The sequence below is a fragment of the Anolis carolinensis genome, chromosome 3, assembly GCF_035594765.1.
Source record: "Anolis carolinensis isolate JA03-04 chromosome 3, rAnoCar3.1.pri, whole genome shotgun sequence".
Lineage (NCBI taxonomy): Eukaryota > Metazoa > Chordata > Lepidosauria > Squamata > Dactyloidae > Anolis > Anolis carolinensis.
Genome location: NC_085843.1, coordinates 187,911,310 through 187,932,742, shown reverse-complemented (window position 1 = coordinate 187,932,742; position 21,433 = coordinate 187,911,310). Strand labels below are relative to the sequence as shown.

The following is a 21,433-nucleotide window of genomic DNA, read 5'->3' as shown; positions in this document are numbered from 1 at the left end:
TTCTTGAAGTCCAGCAAACCAATTTCTCATAGTGTTTCACTTAAAACATAAAAAGGAGGACGTAGGTGGGGTCCGAAGGAATATTGCAGCTCCTTTAAGATTGGGTTTTTTAAAGCATGAAGCTTTTAATAAATTATTTCTTTGAAGAAAGAAATTATTGATTAGGCCTAAGAAATGTAGGGCTGCTGAATTAACTGTTGAATGGTGAGTCATGGATAAATCTCCTTCTTTCAATGGGTCTACTCTAGCTAAAGCTACCAATGGGATTCAGGGCATAATCTCATTTTAGAGCAAAAGAGGACAAATAAATATGGAGATATATTTGGTGTGTAGAATTTAAAACATTCTACTCAGATCTCTAAAGATTCAATTTAGATGTCAGCCTAAGACACTGAGTAGTATCCAAGTCTTGTTCGTAGTATACAATTGAGTTTAAGCACAAAGGGCAGGTGGATCAGAATCTTCTTGAGGAACTCTGTTAAACCTATTATATGTCACAATGATCTTCAGAATCTGTTACTGGAAAACTCTTGATTCTGAATCCACCTTTAATTGAAATGCATTTTATGAGATACTTTACCTCTCTCCTTCAGGGGGGTCCTTATTGTGTTCTGGCTACACATAAGCTGCTGTGTCTATGTCACAATGGGTCTGACACAGCCTCCTTTGCTTACATATTTCTGCAGTAGCAAGCAGTACTAGAAATCAGTTTGAATGAATGACAGGTGCTGGCAGCTCTTCCTTCATGTTTCATACTTCTGCAGATGTCAATATAGTATTTGAAAGCAGAAACAAAAAGAGACAGCTATTCAAACCAATTTTTAAAAAGAAAGTAAGTACAATTACCGTATATACTCGAGTATAAGCCGACCCAAATATAAGCCGAGGCACCTAATTTTACCACAAAAAACTGGGAAAACATTGACTCTAGTATAAGCTGAGATACCAATAAAATTACATCAATTGAGGCATCAGTAGTTTAAATGTTTTTGAATCTTTACATCAAACTGTAATTTAAGAGATGACTGTTCAACTCTGATTAAATCATTATTTTCATCTTCTTCGATGCAAATGTGCTTATGTATCCTTTTAATAATAATAGAGTGAAATAATAAATGTAATAATAATAATAATAAATGCAGTAAAATAATAAATGTAATAATAAATAGAGTAAAATAATACATGTATTAATAATAATAAAATAAATGTAAAAGTAACAACAATAATAGAGTAAAATAATAAATGTATTAATAAAAATAAAAATAGAGTAAAATAAATGTAAAAGTAACGCCAATAATAGAGAAAAATAATAAATTACCATATATACTTAAGTATAAGCCAATCTGAATATAAGCCCACCAGGACCCTCACCCGAGTATAAGCCGAGGAGGGTTTTTTTTTCAGTCCTAAGAAAGGGCTGAAAAATACTTGAGTATATACAGTATTCTCGAGTATATACAGTATTCAGTTAATTTTAGATCCATACTGTGGTTTTAGCTCCCTAATCTTTCTTAGTAGGATCTTCTTGCTGTTGTACTAACTCAGGGCTTTTAAAACTGTCATCTTGCAATTCCTTTTCATCTGCAAAATGTTATGTGACCCCAGGCAGGATATGAATGAAAAAAATCATCATTGTCTCTCACACTAGAGCAGTGGTTCTCAACCAGTGGGTTTGCAGATGTTTTGGCCTACAACTCTCAGAAATCCCAGCCAATTTACCAGCTGTTAGAAGGCCAAAACATCTGGGGACTCACAGGTTGAGAACCATTTTAAATCCAGTTTCTGCCTCCTGCAGAATTCTGGGGCTTGTAGTTTAGGGAGGGACCTTTAAACTGGGCCTCACAAAATACAAACCACAGAATTCTGCAGGAGGCAGAAACTGGATTTAAAGTGGATTCATGCTTTAGTGTGACAAGGCAGTAAATGCTTTTACACAAACAATTGGCCCTTCATATCAGTGGATTCTGAATCCATGGATTCGATGATCCATATACTTCCCCAAAAGAACATTACGAAAAGCAAACCTTGATTTTGCCATTTGTACAAGGGACACAATTTTATTACACTATTGTATTATATGAGATTTGAGCACCCATTAAGTTTGATACACATAGAGGGTCCTGGAACCAAACCCCAGTGGATACCAAGGGGTCAAGCCAGGTGCAACCCATCTAGTATTTGTGTAAGATGGAACTATGGTAGTCAAAGTGACATCAAACTGCTATAACTATGTAATGTGGAGAAACTCCAGGCTGAATGTCATTTTTGGAAGAAGACAGAAGTAAAGTTGTTGAGTTAAACAACCTTTAGTATTATGCATGCAGTGTGCCTATAATCTCCTTTCTCCTCTTTTTCTGAACATAGCTGAAAAATCTCTTTTAGTATTTTGACACTTCTTGCATGTCTGAGCTCACTCTGAATGCTATATTTGTTTATACATATATTTCTCCATCCAGTCTTTATCCCAGCATGACATTCAGGACAGCTGACAACCATGTAAAAGCACAATACAACCTAACCCTTCTGCTAATACAAATGAAAAAGCAGTTAAAGGTTAAACAACCTTTAGTATTATGCATGCAGTGTGCCTATAACCTCCTTTCTCCTCTTTTTCTAAACATAGCTGAAAAATCTCTCTTAGTATTTTGACACTTCTTGCATGTCTGAGCTCACTCTGACTACAATATTTGTTTATACATATATTTCTCCATCCAGTCTTTATCCCAGCATGACATTCAGGACAGCTGACAACCATGTAAAAGCACAATACAACTTAACCCCCCTGCTAATACAAATGAAAAAGCAGTTTTGGTGAAGGCAGTTCTTAGGGAAGCTGGCTTGACTTTAGACAAATATCTGGCTCGAAAGTGTTTCATTTTGCAAAAGAAGAAAAAAGAACTACAAACACCTGGCATTGACTTGAGAATGTCTTAATCTCATGTAATTTCATAAACAGTAGAGTCTCACTTATCCAAGCCTCGCTTATACAAGCCTCTGGATAATCCAAGCCATTTTTGTAGTCAATGTTTTCAATATATCATGACATTTTGCTGCTAAATTCGTAAATACAGTAATTACAACATAACATTACTGCATATTGAACTACTTTTTCTGTCAAATTTGTTGTATAGCATGAAGTTTTGGTGCTTAATTTGTAAAATCATAACCTAATTTGATGTTTAATAGGCTTTTCCTTAATCCCTCCTTGTTATACAAGATATTCACTTATCCAAGCTTCTGCCGGCCCGTTTAGCTTGGATAAGTGAGACTCTACTGTAATTTCATTTTGTAGCCTTTATAACCAACTGTTTTTCACGGTTCATTCCTTTAATCGCACTGATTTCAGAGTTCTTGATTATAACATATTCCTGCCAAACTATTAAAGAATATAATTTAACGTGCATTTCTTCACTTTCATGCAATACTCCAGGTCTTCGGACTTTCTTTTGAACCAATATATGCACCTAGTGGAAGGTAAAGATGGACTGCATCCCACCGAAGGTCAAACTCAGTGATGACACCTTTGTCTTTCTAGATGGCAAGTGGGTGAATGAAGCATATGTTCAACCAGCACTTTCCTCTTCAGCAGATGCCCACAAGAAACACTATAGCAAGAAGATGCACAGTGACTTGACCCTCTGGGAAGAAAACAAGGCCCTCTGGGAAGAAAACAAGGCCCTCCGAGTGGAAAACAGGACACTTCGGGAAGAGAATAAAGTACTCCAGTGTCTAAGGACACAGAACAAAGGTATCCAGGTTATCTATGATGAGAGTCTTCAACAAATGCTCCAGCAGGAAAATAAGCCTTTAGTAGCTCTTTCACGCAAAGCAGGACTCCAGGGTGGTAAGGAAAACAAAGCCCTTCAATTTATCCAAGAAGAGAAAAAAGCCCTTCAAATTTTTCGGGAAAAGATCTTGGCTTTGAAGGTCTTTCCTGAGGAGGGGAAGAAACTCACCCCAGTCCTTCAGAAGGAAAAGCAATCTGACCTCTTATTGGAGAAGGAACCCCTGGAGCAGGAAACAGACAATACCTCTGCATCAGCTGAGCCTGCTAAAGCTGAACCTGAAAACCAAGAAGACAACAGTGCCACCTCAGGAAAGGAAATGCAACCAACTTCCTTATCACTATTGGAAGAAAATGAAGTACTTGAAGCTGTCCAGAAACTGAACCAAATGATATTGTTTCTCATACGAGAGAACCACACACTTCTGGAAGAAAAGCAGGTGCTCCAGACTATTGAAGGAGGGAACAAAATGCTTTGGGAGGAGAACAACAAACTTAAACTCCAACAAAAGACCATCAAAGATGCTCTCAGTAATATTATTGCTCAGATGGGTTTGCTGCAAGAGACACTTAACACCTTTGATTTCACTGAGAGTCAGTCAGAGAATGCTGAATGAAGAAGCCTGTTAGTTGCTGAATCCTGAACAGCTACAGGGAGATTGGATAGGTTGAAAGCAGTCCATCTACTTTCAGGAAATTATCTCCCTCCTGTGATGTAAGACCTAATAAAGTTCTGTTGTTGATTCAGAAAGCAGTAATGATGTTTTAAATTATTGTACCTTCCTTCCAATGCCATCAGCTCACTGATAAACCAGGGCCCCAGATTAGCTCCATTCCATGGACACCCAGGGGCAATCGAGTCCATCACCCTGATCATTTCTTCATTCTGGAGGGCAGCCAGGGCTTTGCAAGGAATAACCCCAAGAATATCTCTGAAGGGAAGATGGATGTGATGCAGTGGTTTGGGCCTTGCACTATGACTTTGGAGATAGGATCTCAGCATGGAAACCTTGGGACAAGTCACATGCTTTCAGTCCCAAGAAACCCTGTGACAGGTTCACATTAGGGTCACCATAAGTTGGAAACAAATTAGGACCCTTTTGCATATCTCTAAAAACCCGGAAGTAAACAGGTTAAAAGGTGTGTGTGAGTTGTGTGTGTGTTTAGCCAAAGTGCAGGCAAGAATGGGTTAACAGCTGAAAAGCATGTGTTAAAAAGGTGCACTTAAACCCCAATTCCACCCCCAAAACACACACTTTCACCTAACTGTATATCCCTGTAGTCATACAAAATACGTCCTTCCCTTCCCTGTGTGGACTACTACATTTAAAATTTAAAAGCCCGAAACAACTGATCAGCTGATTGAAATCTCAAAACATGAAGCCACAGACATACAGGGGGCTCAAGGGAAGCACACATGGAAAGCAATGAGAGCTCTCTGAAACTCTTTCATTTAAATGTTATAATATAAAACAGAGCTTGGATGAAGAGAGAGATAAGAAATCTGCTTGTATTTACATTAAGACAGAGGTCCCCAAACTTTTTAAACAGGGGGCCAGTTGACGGTCCCTCAGACTGTTGGAGGGCCGGACTATAGTTTTTTTTAAAAAAAACTATGAACAAATTCCTATGAACACTGCACATATCTTATTTTAAATTAAACAAAACAAACTGGGAACAAATACAGCCTCAATCTTAATAATAATCATAATCATAATATCTGATATGTTAAATGGGTTTTTATAGCACAAGCAAATCACCCCTGACAGATGGCCACCCAGCCTCAATGTTGTTAATAATAGTAGTAGTAATAATAATAATAATAATAATAATAATACATCACACAGTCCTAAACACTTAGGAAGTGTTTAACTTGTGATTTTGCGATACGAAATCCAGCATATATATCTCATTTGCTGTGTTATACTGTGTCTTTATGTCAATAATAATAATAATAATAATAATAATAATAATAATAATAATAAAGAGGGTTGGAAGGGACCCCTTGGGCCATTTAATCCAACCCACTTCTGCCTTTGTGCACCAAAAACACTAGCAAAGCACCCCTTAATAATTAATTTATTATTAATTAAATAGTAATAATTAAAATACCATTATAAACAAGCAAAGCTTTGGAAGGTGCGCACCAGGCGATGGGCCGCATGTGGCCCCTGGGCCTTAGTTTGGGGACCCCTGCATTAAGATATTTGCATGTGCGCATATGAGATCCAGAGCATAACAGAATGATTTTTTTTTAAAAAAAACTACTACCAGATGTCCCCCATCTACCCTCCATCTTATTCTTGGTCCACTACAAAGGAAAGCTGAGGATGGCGAGGGACCATTCTGTGTGTGGACCTACTGTCAGGTCCTGGGATTTTTTGCCCCAGATTTAAAACATGCATTTTGACATTGTCTGGAAGCGCTCTTAAAGGCACACAATTTTGTTGCACCTATTTCACTGAGGGCGGAGGTTTTTGTAAGGTGATTGGCATCCAATTGCTGAACCAGATTCCTTTGATATGAGTCACTTTCACATCTAGGAAAAACAAAGACTGGGTCCTAGAAAGGGTCTATGCTTTTATGAGGACTGAGTCTTACTGGTGAATGATGCACTACACAAGTCAGCGCTATGTCTACAACTATTCCATGCAGTTATTAAGGAGATCATTTCTGGGTTTTACTTCATTTGATGCTTGTTTAGAAATACAATAAGGCACAGTGATGTTTTCTAATTTAGAATGACCCTCACAACAATTAATGGAAAGTTATTTTTGCCCCTGCAGGGATGGGAAAATATGTATGAAAAAGTGTAAATTTGTCACTGACAGATTAGGAAAGGGGTAGATAGTTGGATCTGGAAAGGTGTGCACCCAACATCTTCAACTAAAAGGGAACAACTGAAGAATATTAATCACTGACATGGATAGCAAAAACAAAGGGAATATTGGGAGGGAGAATTGAGAAGAACTGCAGAATGAAATATGATGATATGCTATGGTGATCTTGAGCAGGAAATGCTTTTTCGGTCTCAGGAGAAAGCAAAGGCATTCCCACTCAACAAATCTTGGCAAGAATACCCTATGATAGGTTCTCCATAAAGTTGGAAGTGACTTGAAAGCACACAGCAATAAAAATTACAACACTGTAGAAACAGATGTTTAAATGTAACTTGCCTGTGATTTGTCTTTTGGAATGGAAGCATGAGAATACAGAGTATCTCGATATTATACATCTAAGCTGCATATGAGGTCCAGAGCATAACAGAGAAGAATTTTGCATCAATATAGTAAGCCCTAGACATTCATATGAAAAGTCTGGCCTTTGACTTAACACTAAGAAAACTAAAGTGTTTTACCAGCAAGCACCAACCAAGCCATTTACAATGCCAGAAATAAAGCTTAATAGTATAATGCTAGAAAATATTGCCCATTTCCACTACCTAGACAGCCAGCTTTCCACAAAAGTTGATATCGATGGCAAAATACAACATTGTCTGAGCTCTGTGAGTGCAGCATTTTTTTGAATGAAGCAGAGTGTTTGAGGATTGGGACATTAATAGAGACACCAAGATGCTTGTTTATAAAGCTATTATCCTTCCAGCTCTGTTGTTCGCCTGCAAAACACGGACCATCTACAAACGTCACTCTCAACTTCTGGAAAGATTTCTTTGCCAAAACATCCTGCAAATCTTGGGAAGACAGGCAGACCAATGTCAGTGTTCTGGAAGAAGCAAACACCATCAGCAGTGAAATGATGCTCCTCTGCCATCAACTTCACTAGACCAGCCATGTTGTCCAAATACCAGAACACCATTACTCTGCTCTCAGTTCAAGAATGGAAAACACAGGTGGGCAGCAAAATATATTTAAAGATGGGCATAAAGCTAATCTTAGAAAATGTGATATAAACACCGAGAACTGGGAAGCTTGTAACCAAAAGTGCTGTGGAATTCAAAGAGGGACGAATGGAGGGCAAAAGGGAGAAATGTACCAAGAGGAAGGCGCTTCAAGCAGACCCTTGTTGAGACTGCTTTCCATCTGAAAATCAACGTCCTCACTGAGAAAGAACATAGGTCTCTACAGTCACCTACGGATCCACCATCAAGACCCTACACTTGGAAGGCAACCAGACTTGGCCATGAGGGATTGCCTGTAGATAGACTGGCAGCAAGCCCTAGACATTCATAGTGTTGAAGCACAGTGCCCAAATATTTCTAACCTCTATTCCCAAACAGAAACTAGAAATGAGGAGATTAATATACAATAGCTAAATCTGCAGAAAATACCACGGCCTGGTTACAAATTGCTAAAGTGGTATACCACTTGACTGTCCTGCATCATAGGTTCTAGCGTGTCAGACTGACACACACATGTAATCAAACCTCCTTTTCCCTTTCCTGTCTCGACTTTTCCCCTCTCAACTCTATTCCTCAATTCAGCATCACTGGGCCCTTTCATATAACCATATGCCATATAACCCAGAATATCAAAGCAGATAATCCACAATATCTGTTTGAATTGGGTTATCTGAGTCTACACTGCCATATAATCTAGCTAAATGTGGAGTTTATACAGCTGTGCAGAAGGGGCCAAAGTCTCTCTGTTCTTGTTCCTAAACAATGCTGTTTTTCTGAAAAATTTCCCTCCTCCCATCTCTTGTCAGGTCATTTCAATCTCTTCTTCATCTTTACCCACATCTCCTCTCTGTTGGATGGTATCTGGTTGCACTCAACAAGTGTGGGCAAAGATATCTCCAAATTGCCCTTGAGAGAAGCTATTATGAGTTCACTGGCTCTTCTCCCAGAAACTTCTGATGTTCCACTACATGTACCCAAGGTGTATGGGTAAGTATTACCCTTTAGGTCACTTTGACCTTGCAAGTGATCGGTTGCTCTGGTCGTCTAAGATGGTGTACACCCTCAGTGACTTTTCTGGCTGACCCTTGGGGTATATATTGACTAGGCATATCTTTGCACAGGACTTGTCACAAAGGTCTTCTCCGGATACTTCTGTACATGAAGATTTTTTTGTGTGTCAGGAGCAATTGGAGTTGCTTCTGGAGTGAGAGATTTGGCTGTCTGCGAGGACGTTGCCCAGGGGACGCCCGGATGTTTTGATGTTTTGACCATCCTTGTGGGAGGCTTCTCTCATGGCCCCGCATGGAGCTGGAGCTGATAGAGGGAGCTCATCCGCGCTCTCCCCGGGTGGGATTCAAACCTGGCAGCCTTCAGGTCAGCAACCCAATCTTCAAGTCACAAGGCTTTTATCCCCTAGGCCACCAGAGGCTCCTATGAAGAAGATACCGTGGTAGTATTTTCTGCTTGATCTTCCACGGCTTGTTGGGGAACCTCTAGGTGGTGTGACACTAAACTGGGATGGATGAAAAGTTTGCATGTGGTCTTCACTGACATACTCTATTTTGCAGTTTCTAGCAACATGTTCGGTAGAGGCCCACCATTTGAAACATATCCCAAGTTTCTTTAGAAGCTCCCTATGTTTCTGGATTGGTTTTCTCCTGAAGCCAATACATTTCTTAAGGAGATGAGGCTTCTTGTGAATAGGACACAGGTGGTTAGGATTGTTCACCTTTTTGTCTTGGATGTTCCTGCTACTGCTTTCTTCTGGAGCTGGTGTAGGTGTAGGAAGCACACCAGTCTTTTTCACTGAAACTGGACTCCTGCAGTTTCTGTAGCTAGAATGTGAGTTATCATACTTAACAGGAGGTGAATCAGGGACACTGGGTTCACTATAGGAAAAGTTTGGGTCATTCTTGGATTCTGCAATGTTCTTGATAAACTCACAGAAGTAGGAAAAATGGAGGAAAGGAGACTTGATTAATATCAGAAGTTTCTCTGCCCTCGATCAGTGGCATTATGTCCCCACACAAGTTAACCCACTGCACCGATAGCACACCTTCTAGACCAGTGGTTCTCAACCTGGGGTCCCCAGATATTTTTGGCCTTCAGCTCCCAGGAATCCTAACAACTGGTAAACTGGCTGGGATTTCTGGGAGTTGTATTTCACTCCTGCAACTTTATAAGCATGCTTTATACCTTATAGGTATAAAGTAGGCCTAATAGGACTACTTCTTTGTACATGGGCAGAACTTGCTTTCCTTCTCAATAGCCAAAGTCCTTAGGACCAAGAGAGCTAAGGAAACCCCCTTCCACTGGATCATTTCACAAAGGTTAGCAAGTAAATACCAGAACCTATTCCCCCTGTGAAACGATAGGATCATTTCACCCTGTAGATGTAACATTGACTTAGATTTCTGAATTCTAGTTGTTGGTCTTAGTTTGGGCAGGAAGGACTTTTCTTAAAAGCCTTCATTTGGATATGAAATATACCATTTTGCATTTGTTTCCCTTGTGGCCCTGGATTAGCTCTAACTACAATGGCACCAGCGGCATACAGCACTGACACTTGCGGGCCCTAACCCACTACATTGCAGCCCGTATGCACAACCAGTGAAGGACTTTTCAACATTTTGAATACACCCAAGTTCCCAAAAGAGATATTTTAGTCGTAAGTAATGGAAAACACAATTACTAAATCTGAATGCAGCCCCTCAGCAAACACATTTTTTCAAGAAGTGATGCAATGAGCTTCCAACTTTCCTTTTCTGCATTTAGTGGCCATAATGTTACACATTTGCCTGCCATGAGCATATTTTTAAAGGAAAGCGGAATTCTACTTTAATTAACAAAGAGACAAAGTACCACAATTTTATTGAAATGAACATATGGCGAGCTTGAATCAAAACACGAAGACTAATGTCAATTTAAAGATTAAGACCTTTTATTGGGGAGAAAGGTTCATGGACTATACAGCCCATATCCCCAGATGTATGGGATGTTTTTTTCCAGTTGGCAGATATTTTGACATTTTTGTTTAAAGAAAAGGAATCCAAGAATTATCCAACTGACTGAAGTAAAACTTTAAAGGACACAGCCCTGACTACCACACTTGGTGAGTGTTTTCGTCCCATTGTTGGGTCTCATCTCACTCCTCATTTGGGAGACTAGTCAGAATTGTTATGTGTTCTGAGTTATAATCTAGGCTCACACTGAGGAGTTGAATGGGGCTCAAAGGTCTCTGATTCAGCACCTTCAGCCTCTCTCTCTCTCTATATATATATAATTTACAATAATATATAGTATTATATTGTATATGCATATAATATTAATATTATTTTGTAATACAATATAATACTAATAATACAATATAATAATGTTAATTATATATTATATATTACATGTAATATTAATAATAATATTACAATATATTGATATAGTACAATATAGTAATTTATTGCCAATATTGTGCTATGCTAATAATATAATATTGTATGTAAATTTAATTTGTAAGCTGCTCTGAGTCCCCTTCAGGGTGATAAGGGCGGGATATAAATGTATTAAGTAAATAATAAATAAATAAAATGTGTTGTCGAAGGCTTTCATGGCCGGGATCACAGGGTTGTTGTATGTCTTTCGGGCTGTGTGGCCATGTTCCAAAAGTATTGTCTCCTGACGTTTCGCCCACATCTATGGCAGGCATCCTCAGAGGTAGTGAGGTATGGAAATAAATAAAATCCCACAATATCTGCTTTGAACTTTGATCAGAGACCCCTTCCGCACAGGTGAAAAAAAATCCATTATCAGCTTTGAACTGGAATATATGGTGGTGTGGACTCAGATAACCTAGTTCAAAGCAGGTATTGTGGGATTTTCTGCCTGAGAATCTGGGTTATATGTCTGTGTGGAAGGGCCCTGGGCTGAGTCCACACTGTCATATAACCCAGTTCAAAGCAGACCTGTGTGGAAGGGACCTCAGGACCTCAGGCAAGGCGTAGCTCTGCCATTTCTTTCCTCTGAATGGCATTCCCCGGAGTCCCCTTGCCAAGTACAGTAAGTCCTAAAGGCGAGATGTGAACTTCAACTCCCAGAATCCTCAACTGCCCAAGCCAACGAACAGGGACTCTTGAAATTGAAGTCCAAAATACAGGTTGGGAATAAACACTGGTCTCGGACGCCAGAGGGCGGAAGTGGCGTCACCTCGCGGGGTGCGACGTCTCTCTCCCTCCTCTCGAAGCGCTTGAGTGCCGCGCGAGTTCCGGCTCGCTGCCCTCTAAGTAGGAAGCGCCTCTGCTTCTGGCTTCTGACAGAGATGGCGACGTTGGCTGGCGAGAGCCGGGAGGCGTGGGAGCGGCTCGGCCTCTGGGAGCGGCTCCCTCGGCCCCTGGCGCCCCTCAGCGAGCGGCAGCTGGACTCCGTGGCAGCGCTGCGCGAAGCCTTGCCCGGCCTGCCCGCCCCGCCGGAGGTAGGCCGGGTCCGCGGTCGCTTTAGAGCAGGCCTCCTCCAAGCCCAGCTGTGAAGGCCTCCAATTCCCAGAAGCCCTCGTCAGCTTGTTCAATGGTCAGGAACTCTGCGAGTTAAAGGCCCCAACAGCTGGGCTTGGAGGAGGCCTGCAGTTACAGCTACAGGTTGAGTGGCTCTTATCCGAAATGTTTGAGACCAAAAGGTGTTGTCGAAGGCTTTCATGGCCGGAATCACTGGCTTGCTGTGAGTTTTACGGGCCGTGTTCCAGAAGCATTCTCTTCTGACGTTTCGCCCATATCTATGGCTGGTATTCTCAGATGTTGTGAGGTCTCCCAACAAAGGATTCCTCTAGGCAAGAAGCAGCCAGACTTTGAAGCTGCAAGGCCATTTAATGCTAATCAAGGTGGCCAATTGCACATGCACACTCGGCTCAAGCAGACAAGAGTTCTTTCTCTCACCCTGGACTTTCCACAGATATATAAATCCCACTTGCCTAGTTTCTAACAGACCTCACAACCTCAGAGGATGCCTGCCATAGAGAATGCTTATGGAACATGACCGTACAGCTTGGAAAACTCAAAGCAACCCAGTGTTTGGGAAATTTTTGCAATTTTGGAAGACAAAAAATCATAGTAAAGGTTTTCCCTAACGTTAGGTCCAGTCGTGTCCGACTCCGAGGGTTGGTGCTCATCTCCATTTCTAAGCCAAAGAGCCGGTGTTGTCCGTAGACACTTCCAAGGTCATGTGGCCGGCATGACTGCATGGAGCGCCGTTACCATCCCGCCGTAGTGGTACCTATTGACCTACTCACATTTGCATGTTTTTGAACTGCTAGGTTGGCAGAAGCTGGAGTTAACAGCGGGCGCTCACTCCGCTCCCTGGATTTGAACCTGGGACCTTTCGGTCTGCAAGTTCAGCAGCTCAGCACTTTAACACACTTAGCCACCGGAGGCTCCTACAAAAAAACAACAAACAAAACAAAACCATATTTGCTGTATAATACGATGTTTGTTCCTGGCTTATAAATGTCATTTTCTAATTGGTTCTATCTTTAAAATAAGGAAAAAGTATGTTAAACTGCAAAAACTTTGTTTTGACGGGACACTCTGCAGCACCTTTGGCTCTAGTTTTTCAATGAATATCTCATCCAGTCTCAACCAATTCAACATAGTTTGTGGCAGCCATCAAAATGATGTTTCTGGAGTAGAACAACTACTTTCAAAGTAAGGACCGAACAATGAAACAGGAAATAACACATTCAAACCAGGAGCAGAACATTTTTTCAAATATTTTAATGAGACCTAGTGGAGATGGGGTCTAACCACTTCATCAAATTGAGAGGGGAAAGCATGGGTGACTGTCCTTTTAGCATAGAGAATCACTCCCTCTTATATTGTCAGCAGTCCCGTTTCATGTTCTGCTTCCTCATCATACTCACATGTAGAAACTTAAGAACTGGCAACATATTCAACTTACATTAATAATAATACAATAATAATAATAAACTTTATTTATACCCCACACCCTCTCCTCGAAGGGACTTTGGGCAGCTTACAGCAATCAGTAGATAAAAAATAATATAAGCAATAGACAAAAACAACCAATTATTACTACATAAAATTAAAACACTAATAAAACATACATAAATAACAGTTTTAAAACTATTTGCTCTCAGAAACAATATAAATATAGACACTGTTTAAACAGGCTAATCCTGTTGTCAAAATATTTAGCATTATATTGTAATAGTCAATTCCAATCTTGTCCAACAGTTAAGTCACACTCTAGCCATTATCAAAGGCTTGTTTAAATAGCCAAGGTTTTAACTCCTTCCTGAATGTTAAAAGAGTAGGTGCTTGTCTTATTTCCCTGGGGAGAGCATTCTACAATCGGGGGGGGGGGGGGGGGGGGGGGTACTACCGAGAAGGCCCTATCCTTCAACTCCACCAGCCTCGCTTGTGAGGGAGGTGGGATTGAGAGAAGGACCCAGGTGATCTTAAGGTCTGAGCAGGTTCATAGGCAGAGTTGTGGTCACATTAATAGGCAGGACCCAAGCCGTACAGGGATTTATAGGTAATAACTTACACTTTTTATTGGGCTTGGAATCAAATCAGCAGCCAGTGGAGCTGTTTCAAGAGGGGGGGTCATATGTTCCCTACAACCCACCCTTGCCAGCCGTCTGGCTGCAGATCTTTCCAGTAATTGAAGCTTCCAGACTGTCTTCAAAGGCAGCCCCATGTAGAGTGCATCACAAGGTCAATATTACTTTTTTGTTTTTTTATCAGGAGAAATAACAATATCCAAAAACCAAGATATCCCGTGTCCTGACCAAAGACTCTTACATTAAAAGAGACTGACACCAGTTTAAAACCATTTCTTTCTGGGGGATCCTATGATTCTGCACCAAACCCCATAGGATACAAGAAACAGTGATCCAGTTTAAAACCATATCTTTCCAAGGGATCCTATGCTTCTGCGTTAAACCCCATAGGATACAACAGACTGCTGATAGTTGGGCAATAAAACAGGACAGGAAACTTTTGATGGTTCCCATCAAATCTGTGTTTTCAGTTGTACACATGAGAGAAAAGTGCAATAAGAGGTAGGAGTACTGACCACACTTGCTGGCCTGTGTTCAGAGTTCACTCATTTCAGGACATTTCTGCCTCTTTTCAACCTGGACCATGTGATAAGCTCTGTGCCTCTCCATGCTTGAAAAAGGCTGAAGTGTCCTGTGAGGGGGAAATTTCTCAATGTGATAAGGTGGTATGTCTGAACATGACATTCATTTCTTTCATAAGTACCTTATAGTATATACACACTGTAGTCTGAAGGTTATGCTGTACAATGTTTTTCATAATTTTGTTCACAGAGCAAAGTTTGTGTACACTAAAACATCAGAAAGCAAGGTGATGAGCTAACCATGAGCTTTGTTTGTTTTTTTATAGTACAGTAGAGTCTCACTTATCCAACATAAACGGGCCGGCAGAATGTTGGATAAGTGAATATGTTGGATAATAAGGAGAGATTAAGGAGAAGCCTATTAAACACCAAATTAGGTTATGATTTTACAAATTAAGCAACAAAAAAATCATGTTATACAACAAATTTGACAGAAAAAGTAGTTCAGTATGCAGTAATGCTACATAGTAATTACTGTATTTACGAATTTAGCACCAAAATATCACGATGTATTGAAAATATTGACTACAAAAATGCGTTGGATAATCCAGAACGTTGGATAAGCGAATGTTGGATAAGTGAGACTCTACTGTATTTTGGAATTCCAGATAAGGTATGGTCCCTCCTGTCAACCACAAATTATTTTCAGTAATACTGAAAGGATTCAGTAATACTGAAGGATTCAAATGGCAGGAAAAGAGATTCCAACTAAACATCAGGCAGTGGAATAAGCTGCTTTGGGATTGTGGTGGAATGGATGTCTATCTGTCAGGGGCACTTTGATAGTACATTCCTGCATGGCAGGGGGCTGGATTTGATAGTTGTGGTCTCTTCCAATTCTGTGATTCTAATGACCAAAAAATAGATGTGAATATGAAAAAAGTAAAAAGTGGTCAGAATCGATTGAACCAATTTGGTATATACACACAATTTTTTAAAAAGCAACCCCCCCCCCCTCACACAAACACACATGTGCATACATCCACCAGCTTGCACCCACTCCCCAGGCCAGCTTAAAATAGGCAACTTTTCCAAGACTCAAAGTTGGAAGAGACCAGAAAGGCTATCTAGCGTATTCTCTGTCATGCTAAAAGACACAATCAAATAAGCTTGAGGCTAGTAAATGGTTGTTGCAGAAGGATATTTTAAATTTTATTTATATTTATTTATTTATTACACCCTTCTCATCCCCTAGCGGGGACTAAGGGCGACTTGCAACCAGTATAAAACAAGTGTATAAAAACAATTATGATTACATTCAACAATAATAATTAAAATTAATTAAGTTAAAGCATCCATATAAGTATACATTTTGTTAAATTAGTGTTGTTTTTAATGAAACATTTTATTTGATACTCTCAGAATGTTACTATTATGATTGGTTTTTGCTGTATTTTGTTCTGATTTATATTATGAATTGCCTTGGATCCCATATTTAGAGCCAGGTAGGACATTTGTTTTAAAAATAATTTTTCAGCATTGGAATAAAAAAAAAACATATTGCATGTTTGATATTGGCAGTGTTTAAAGATTATAACAAAGTAAGTTTTCTATTTCCTGGAGGTTAATATTCATACATTTTTATCAACCAAATCTTTCAAAACTGAACACAGCAGTTCTTCACTGTTTTATATTAAGTGATCAATTTCTTGTATCCTTTTTTAGTTATGTGATGAACTGTTGGAAGAGGTTTTTCATAAATAGTCATTTGTATCATCCCTACAAGTGTGGGCCAGTAGATTATGAACTGGTTTCTTGAATTCTAAAGCAATTTAACCACAATTACATGTTTGATTTATTTGAACAGCTTCCCATTGAAGATTTAAGCAGCCTTGGGCAGCCATCATTAACTGTAACATTGACAGCCATGGTGCCACAATCCACTGAAGATATAATCTTGAAAGGATTTTCTGTTTTGGGCATGGAAAATGAAAGAATTGAAACTGCACAACAGGTAACACATACATATGTCTATGTGCACAAATATAAATCCTCTCGGATTTTAAGGCTATACAAAAGTGGGATATTAGTAGGTAAAATACTCATCATGCTCTGAGGTGCAAGAAGTGCTCATTGGTTGGTAGAGAAGAAGTCCTTTGGCAGGGCAGTATTTTCATGAAATGTCAATCACTTTTTACTTCACAGAGAGGAAAATCAGCCTGTTTAGCAAACCTTGCAAATGTCCCATTTATTATCAGCAAACATTTGATTTTATACCTATTTGATACACCTATATATCTAAGGTCATGTGAAAATTTCTCAGGAAGAAAGTGGTCACAAGTGAAAAAAGTTAAAGAAGCCCTGTTCTAGAGGATGCCATATTGTCTGCTTATACAGAAAGCAACATTTCCTACTGGTTTTCTTAGGGCTCAGTCACGGCTTCAGCTGAAGGCCAGTAATTAATTCTTTCTTTCTATATACTATCCTCTTGTTGCGTCGAGCATTACATTCATACATAAATATCTAGTGTATTTTATCGTATAATAGTTGCATTCCCCTTTTGGGTTGCCAAAATTATTTTTGTTTTCCTCACATAAGAGTTGCATCTTTAGTTGATGCTTGTGACAATTATGCAAGCTGCACAAAACTTTCCCAGACTAATAGTTGCACCCCCCCCCCCCAAGGGAAAGAAGTGTGACTATTATGCGATGAAATACAGTATGGCGGGGCTCAGCCCCAAATGGAGTGGATTTTTTAGTTGAAACACCTCAATTATTTTAAGTTGGGTATTTAAGGATATGGATGCCAAATTTGGTCGAGATCCATCAAGCCATGTAAGAGCGTTTGTGGATCAAACATACGTACATATATTTTGACTTTTATATAGAGAGATTATTATTATCATAACGAATTGTGATCACATCCTTTATTTTCTTTGCTGTAGTTCTTCTCATGGTTTGATCAACTTGGTACCCAAATGGATCAAGATGAAGGGGCTAAGTACAGGTATTTGTATTTTTCCTCCTTCAGTTATATTTCCACTATCAAGGTGTAATCCACTAGTGATGATACCTGCTTCTATTTATGTACTTTGAACTGTATATTATACCTTGTTTTTGTTCTGTTGTCTGTTTCACTTGTTAGTTGATCACCTTCTAGGAAGTCAGGAACAAAAAAATTATTTATGCATGAGAAACACTAATAATATTTTAGAATCTTAGATTGACTGCATCAGGAGAAGTGGTTTTTTTCTGTTCAGTAACTTTATCAAATCATCTGGTGTGAGTGAAAGAATATAACTAAGGGCATATTCCATTCCATGTTTGTAATTTTCAAAGATTTTAATTGATTCATGAAAATAATAAAAGCAAATGACACTATGTAACAAAATTTGAAAAAAACGTGTTCCTTGTTTGAAAGGGTTATTCTTGTTTAATTGTGCGGTACTTACTTTGAAAGTAGTTATTAGACTCCAGAAATTTCATTTTGTAGCTACCACCAATTATGTTGAATTCAGTGAGATACTCATTGAAATACTATAGCAAAATGTGCCACAGGGTGTCCCGCAAAAACAACATTTTTGCAGTTTGGTAACATTTTTCCATGTTTATACTCGAGTCTAATGCACCATCAAATCTAATGCTCACTTCAGTTTTCAAAACCCTGAACCCCCCAAAAATGTATTTGTTGCCAATGTAGTGTGTAGTGGTAAAAAAATGCACTTTTTGTTATTTGGCCCAAAAAGATGCACATTACTGTTGCTGCCTGGTTAGAATTCCTGCTTTAAAAACAAAACTGTTAGAACACCAGAGCTTCCAGAAATGGAGAAGAAAACCATGGGGTGTATCTATGCTGTAAAATGAATCCACTTTATCTGCTTTAGTTCAATGCCATAGAGTCATGGGGCTGTAGTTTCACAAGGTCTTGAGCCTTTTCTGCCAAAAAAATGCTGCTACCCCACCAAAACGTAAATTTTATGAAAGTATAGCATTGAGTCATGGCAATTAAATTAGATTTAAATTAAATTTTCTATGCTGTTTTACAGGATCCCTCCATCAGTACAAATAACATGCTGGCCTGTCTTTTATTTCTCTAGGCAGACAAGGCTTTATTTATCTGGTTTTGAAGAGCAGTGTGATGCTATATTGAGTGATGTGAACAGTGCTCTTCAGCACTTGGAATCATTGCAGAAGCAATATCTCTTTGTCTCAACCAAAACAGGAACACTCCATGAAGCCTGTGAACAACTGTTGAAAGAACAGGTAACGAGATTTCCCTAAGAAATAAATAATTCGTCGTAACCTCTGTTACCACATTTTAAACTCTTGTGGTTGTACATTTCCAAATGAATATTTGAAATACCTGAATACATAACAACCCCGTATCTGCAGAGAATATGTTCCAAGATGACCTATGAATACCAGAAACGGGAACATATGGAAGTCTATATTTTAGCTATACTTGAGTTGGAAGCATATCATAGAATCGCATTGGAGAACTAGAGAGGCCCACAAATATTTCTCAAGGGGTCATGTTCCAGGGCCCTCACCCAATAATGAGGACAGAGCAAACTCAGGATGTGCCAAAACCAGATTTACTTACAACGAAGAACTAAAACATTGAGTCCTTCCAAGGTCTGGCTAACAAAACGGAAGTATAGCACACAGCTGGGATAACACAAACCAAAGTTCCAGAGAGTACAATTTGTAGTCCGGGTTTCCAGGTCAAGCCAGATAATCAAGATTAAACTGGAGTCCAAAATCACAAGCTGAAACTCAAGTCCATAAATCAAGTCAGGAAGTCAATCCAGAGTTTGGATTCAAGGTATCAAGGTATAACAAGGTCCGAAACAGTTAAGGTTTAAGTTAAGATTACAGGAATAAGGTCTGGGCCCACAAGTCTAACCCAGACCCCTTTCATCAAATCCTTTTATCCTCAAATAAGGCCCGTGTGCCAGATGCGGCCCTCCAAGGCCCTGCCCTAAACTTTAGACTGAGGGTCACCATAAGTCTGAAATGACTTGAAGCCACGTAACAACAACAATCCTAATTAACTTCACTATCTCATCAACCAAAAGCAGGCCCATACTTCCCATTGAAATACTGGTAAGTTTATGTTGGTTGAAATTGTTCTTTATTTTAAATACTGCATTGCATTCCTTCATGGTTTTTTTTTGCACTACAAATAAGATATGTGCAGTGTGCATAGGAATTTGTTCATTTTTCCCCCTGAAACCATAGTCCGTCATTCTGTCCCCACACAACAGTCTGAGGGACCGCGAATTGGCCCCTCTGCTTAAGATATTTGACGAGCCCTGTCATAGAGACCTTTGTGCATACTAGCATTTGTCCATGTGCATACCCGTATGCATACAGAGGGATTATCTTACAACAAGACGTACGCAACTCGTACACACAGAAACAAAACAAATATGCTCATGCAGATTCATGCAGAAAAGTAAACTAGAATATTCTCCTTTAATAAAAAGTTTTTTCACCAAATACGTTACTTGTTATGTAGATATGTGAAGTGCTATCATATAAATGTATGTAATATGTAAATAAAATGTCAGAAATACGCAAAAATGCAAACAAAATACAGGCATTACTCGAGTTACAAACATCCAACTTACATATGACTCCTAGTTACAAATCAGGCTGAGACAACAGAAAGTAGGAGGAAATCTACTTCTCAGTAGGGAAGTTCAATCCTAGAAGAGTTATCATGGGAAAAGGTGTTTCTACAGAAGCTTTCTCACCAATTCTTTGTTTCCACAACAACCCCAAATTTTCAAAGTCAAATTGTCACAGGGACAGAAAGTGAGATGAAATCTTCTGACTAGTGGCACAGATAGTAAAACAAATACAAGGGTATTAACCTTTCCCTATGCTATAAACCAAAAATATATAACATTTGCTTGGAGCTTCACTTAAAAAGGTACCTGTTCTGATTTTCATACAAATTCAGCTTAAGAACAAACCTACAAAACCTGTCTTGTTAATAACCCGGGGGCTGCCTGTATACATTAATCTATAGATCTTCTGCAATTTTTGAAGTAGCTTGAGATACCATCCATTTCTTAATTTGTTCTTGGTTTCCTGCTAATTATCTCATTTTTCTTTAATAGTCAGAGCTTGTTGAACTGACAGAAAACATCCACCAGAAATTGTCATATTTCAATGAACTGGAAAATATTAATACAGTAAGTATTTTGACCCCAAAAAACCATCAGAATCTTTCTTTTACTTAAGATTAATCTGGTCCTTCTAGAAATCTTTTAAAAGATTTGGATTATCAAATTAATTGGCATTTTAAAGATGCATGCCAGACAAAGTCAGATGTTAAATATATATAAGAATGCAATGGAACATGCTTTCAGATAAAAAAGATTGGCCTAAAAATAGCAGTAAAAAGAAAGGCTGAAACTTATGAGATGCACTGTAAGCATGGTTTATTAGGACCAGTACCTCCCAATGAAGATTCATTAGCATTGGAATACAGTGAGCTGCTGGTATCTGCTGGGGTCTGGTTCCAGGCCGCCCCATGGATACCAGACTCTGGATGCTCAAGTCCCATTATGTGTAATGGCTTAGTAAAATTGTATCCCTTACATAAAATGGTAAAATTAAGGTTTGTTTGGGGGATTTGGGGATGGGGGACAATTTCAAGTTGTGAATGATTGAATCCATAGATACGGTGGACTGACT

At 39.2% G+C, this 21,433-nt stretch overlaps 2 protein-coding genes across 3 annotated transcripts in view; both read left to right on the top strand.

Moving 5' to 3' along the window:
- The first annotated feature begins 559 nt into the window (after positions 1–559).
- cby2 (chibby family member 2) lies at positions 560–4,535 on the top strand. Of its 2 annotated transcripts, none has more exons than XM_003225398.3 (2): positions 560–832; positions 3,431–4,535. In XM_003225398.3, the coding sequence occupies exon 2, from the start codon at positions 3,481–3,483 to the stop codon at positions 4,399–4,401; it is 921 nt and encodes a 306-aa protein (XP_003225446.1). In that variant the 5' UTR covers positions 560–832; positions 3,431–3,480; the 3' UTR covers positions 4,402–4,535. The 2 variants fall into 2 exon arrangements, with proteins under 2 accessions (XP_003225446.1, XP_062832019.1); XM_062975949.1 differs by having other exon boundaries at positions 588–832; positions 3,536–4,535.
- Positions 4,536–11,887: 7,352 nt separating this feature from the next.
- Positions 11,888–21,433, top strand: part of cog3 (component of oligomeric golgi complex 3) — a 38,073-nt gene continuing 28,527 nt past the window's right edge. Inside the window, exons 1-5 of the mRNA XM_062975948.1 lie at positions 11,888–12,105; positions 16,594–16,740; positions 17,671–17,732; positions 18,823–18,988; positions 20,854–20,928. Of these exons, the coding sequence (XP_062832018.1) occupies positions 11,953–12,105; positions 16,594–16,740; positions 17,671–17,732; positions 18,823–18,988; positions 20,854–20,928 (603 nt within the window). The 5' untranslated portion in view covers positions 11,888–11,952. The remainder of the gene's footprint in view (positions 12,106–16,593; positions 16,741–17,670; positions 17,733–18,822; positions 18,989–20,853; positions 20,929–21,433) is intronic.

What these genes read in the sequence shown, in the direction of transcription:
- cby2 (XM_003225398.3), top strand. Translation starts at nt 3,481, where the DNA reads ATGGACTGCATCCCACCGAAGGTCAAACTCAGTGATGACACCTTTGTC.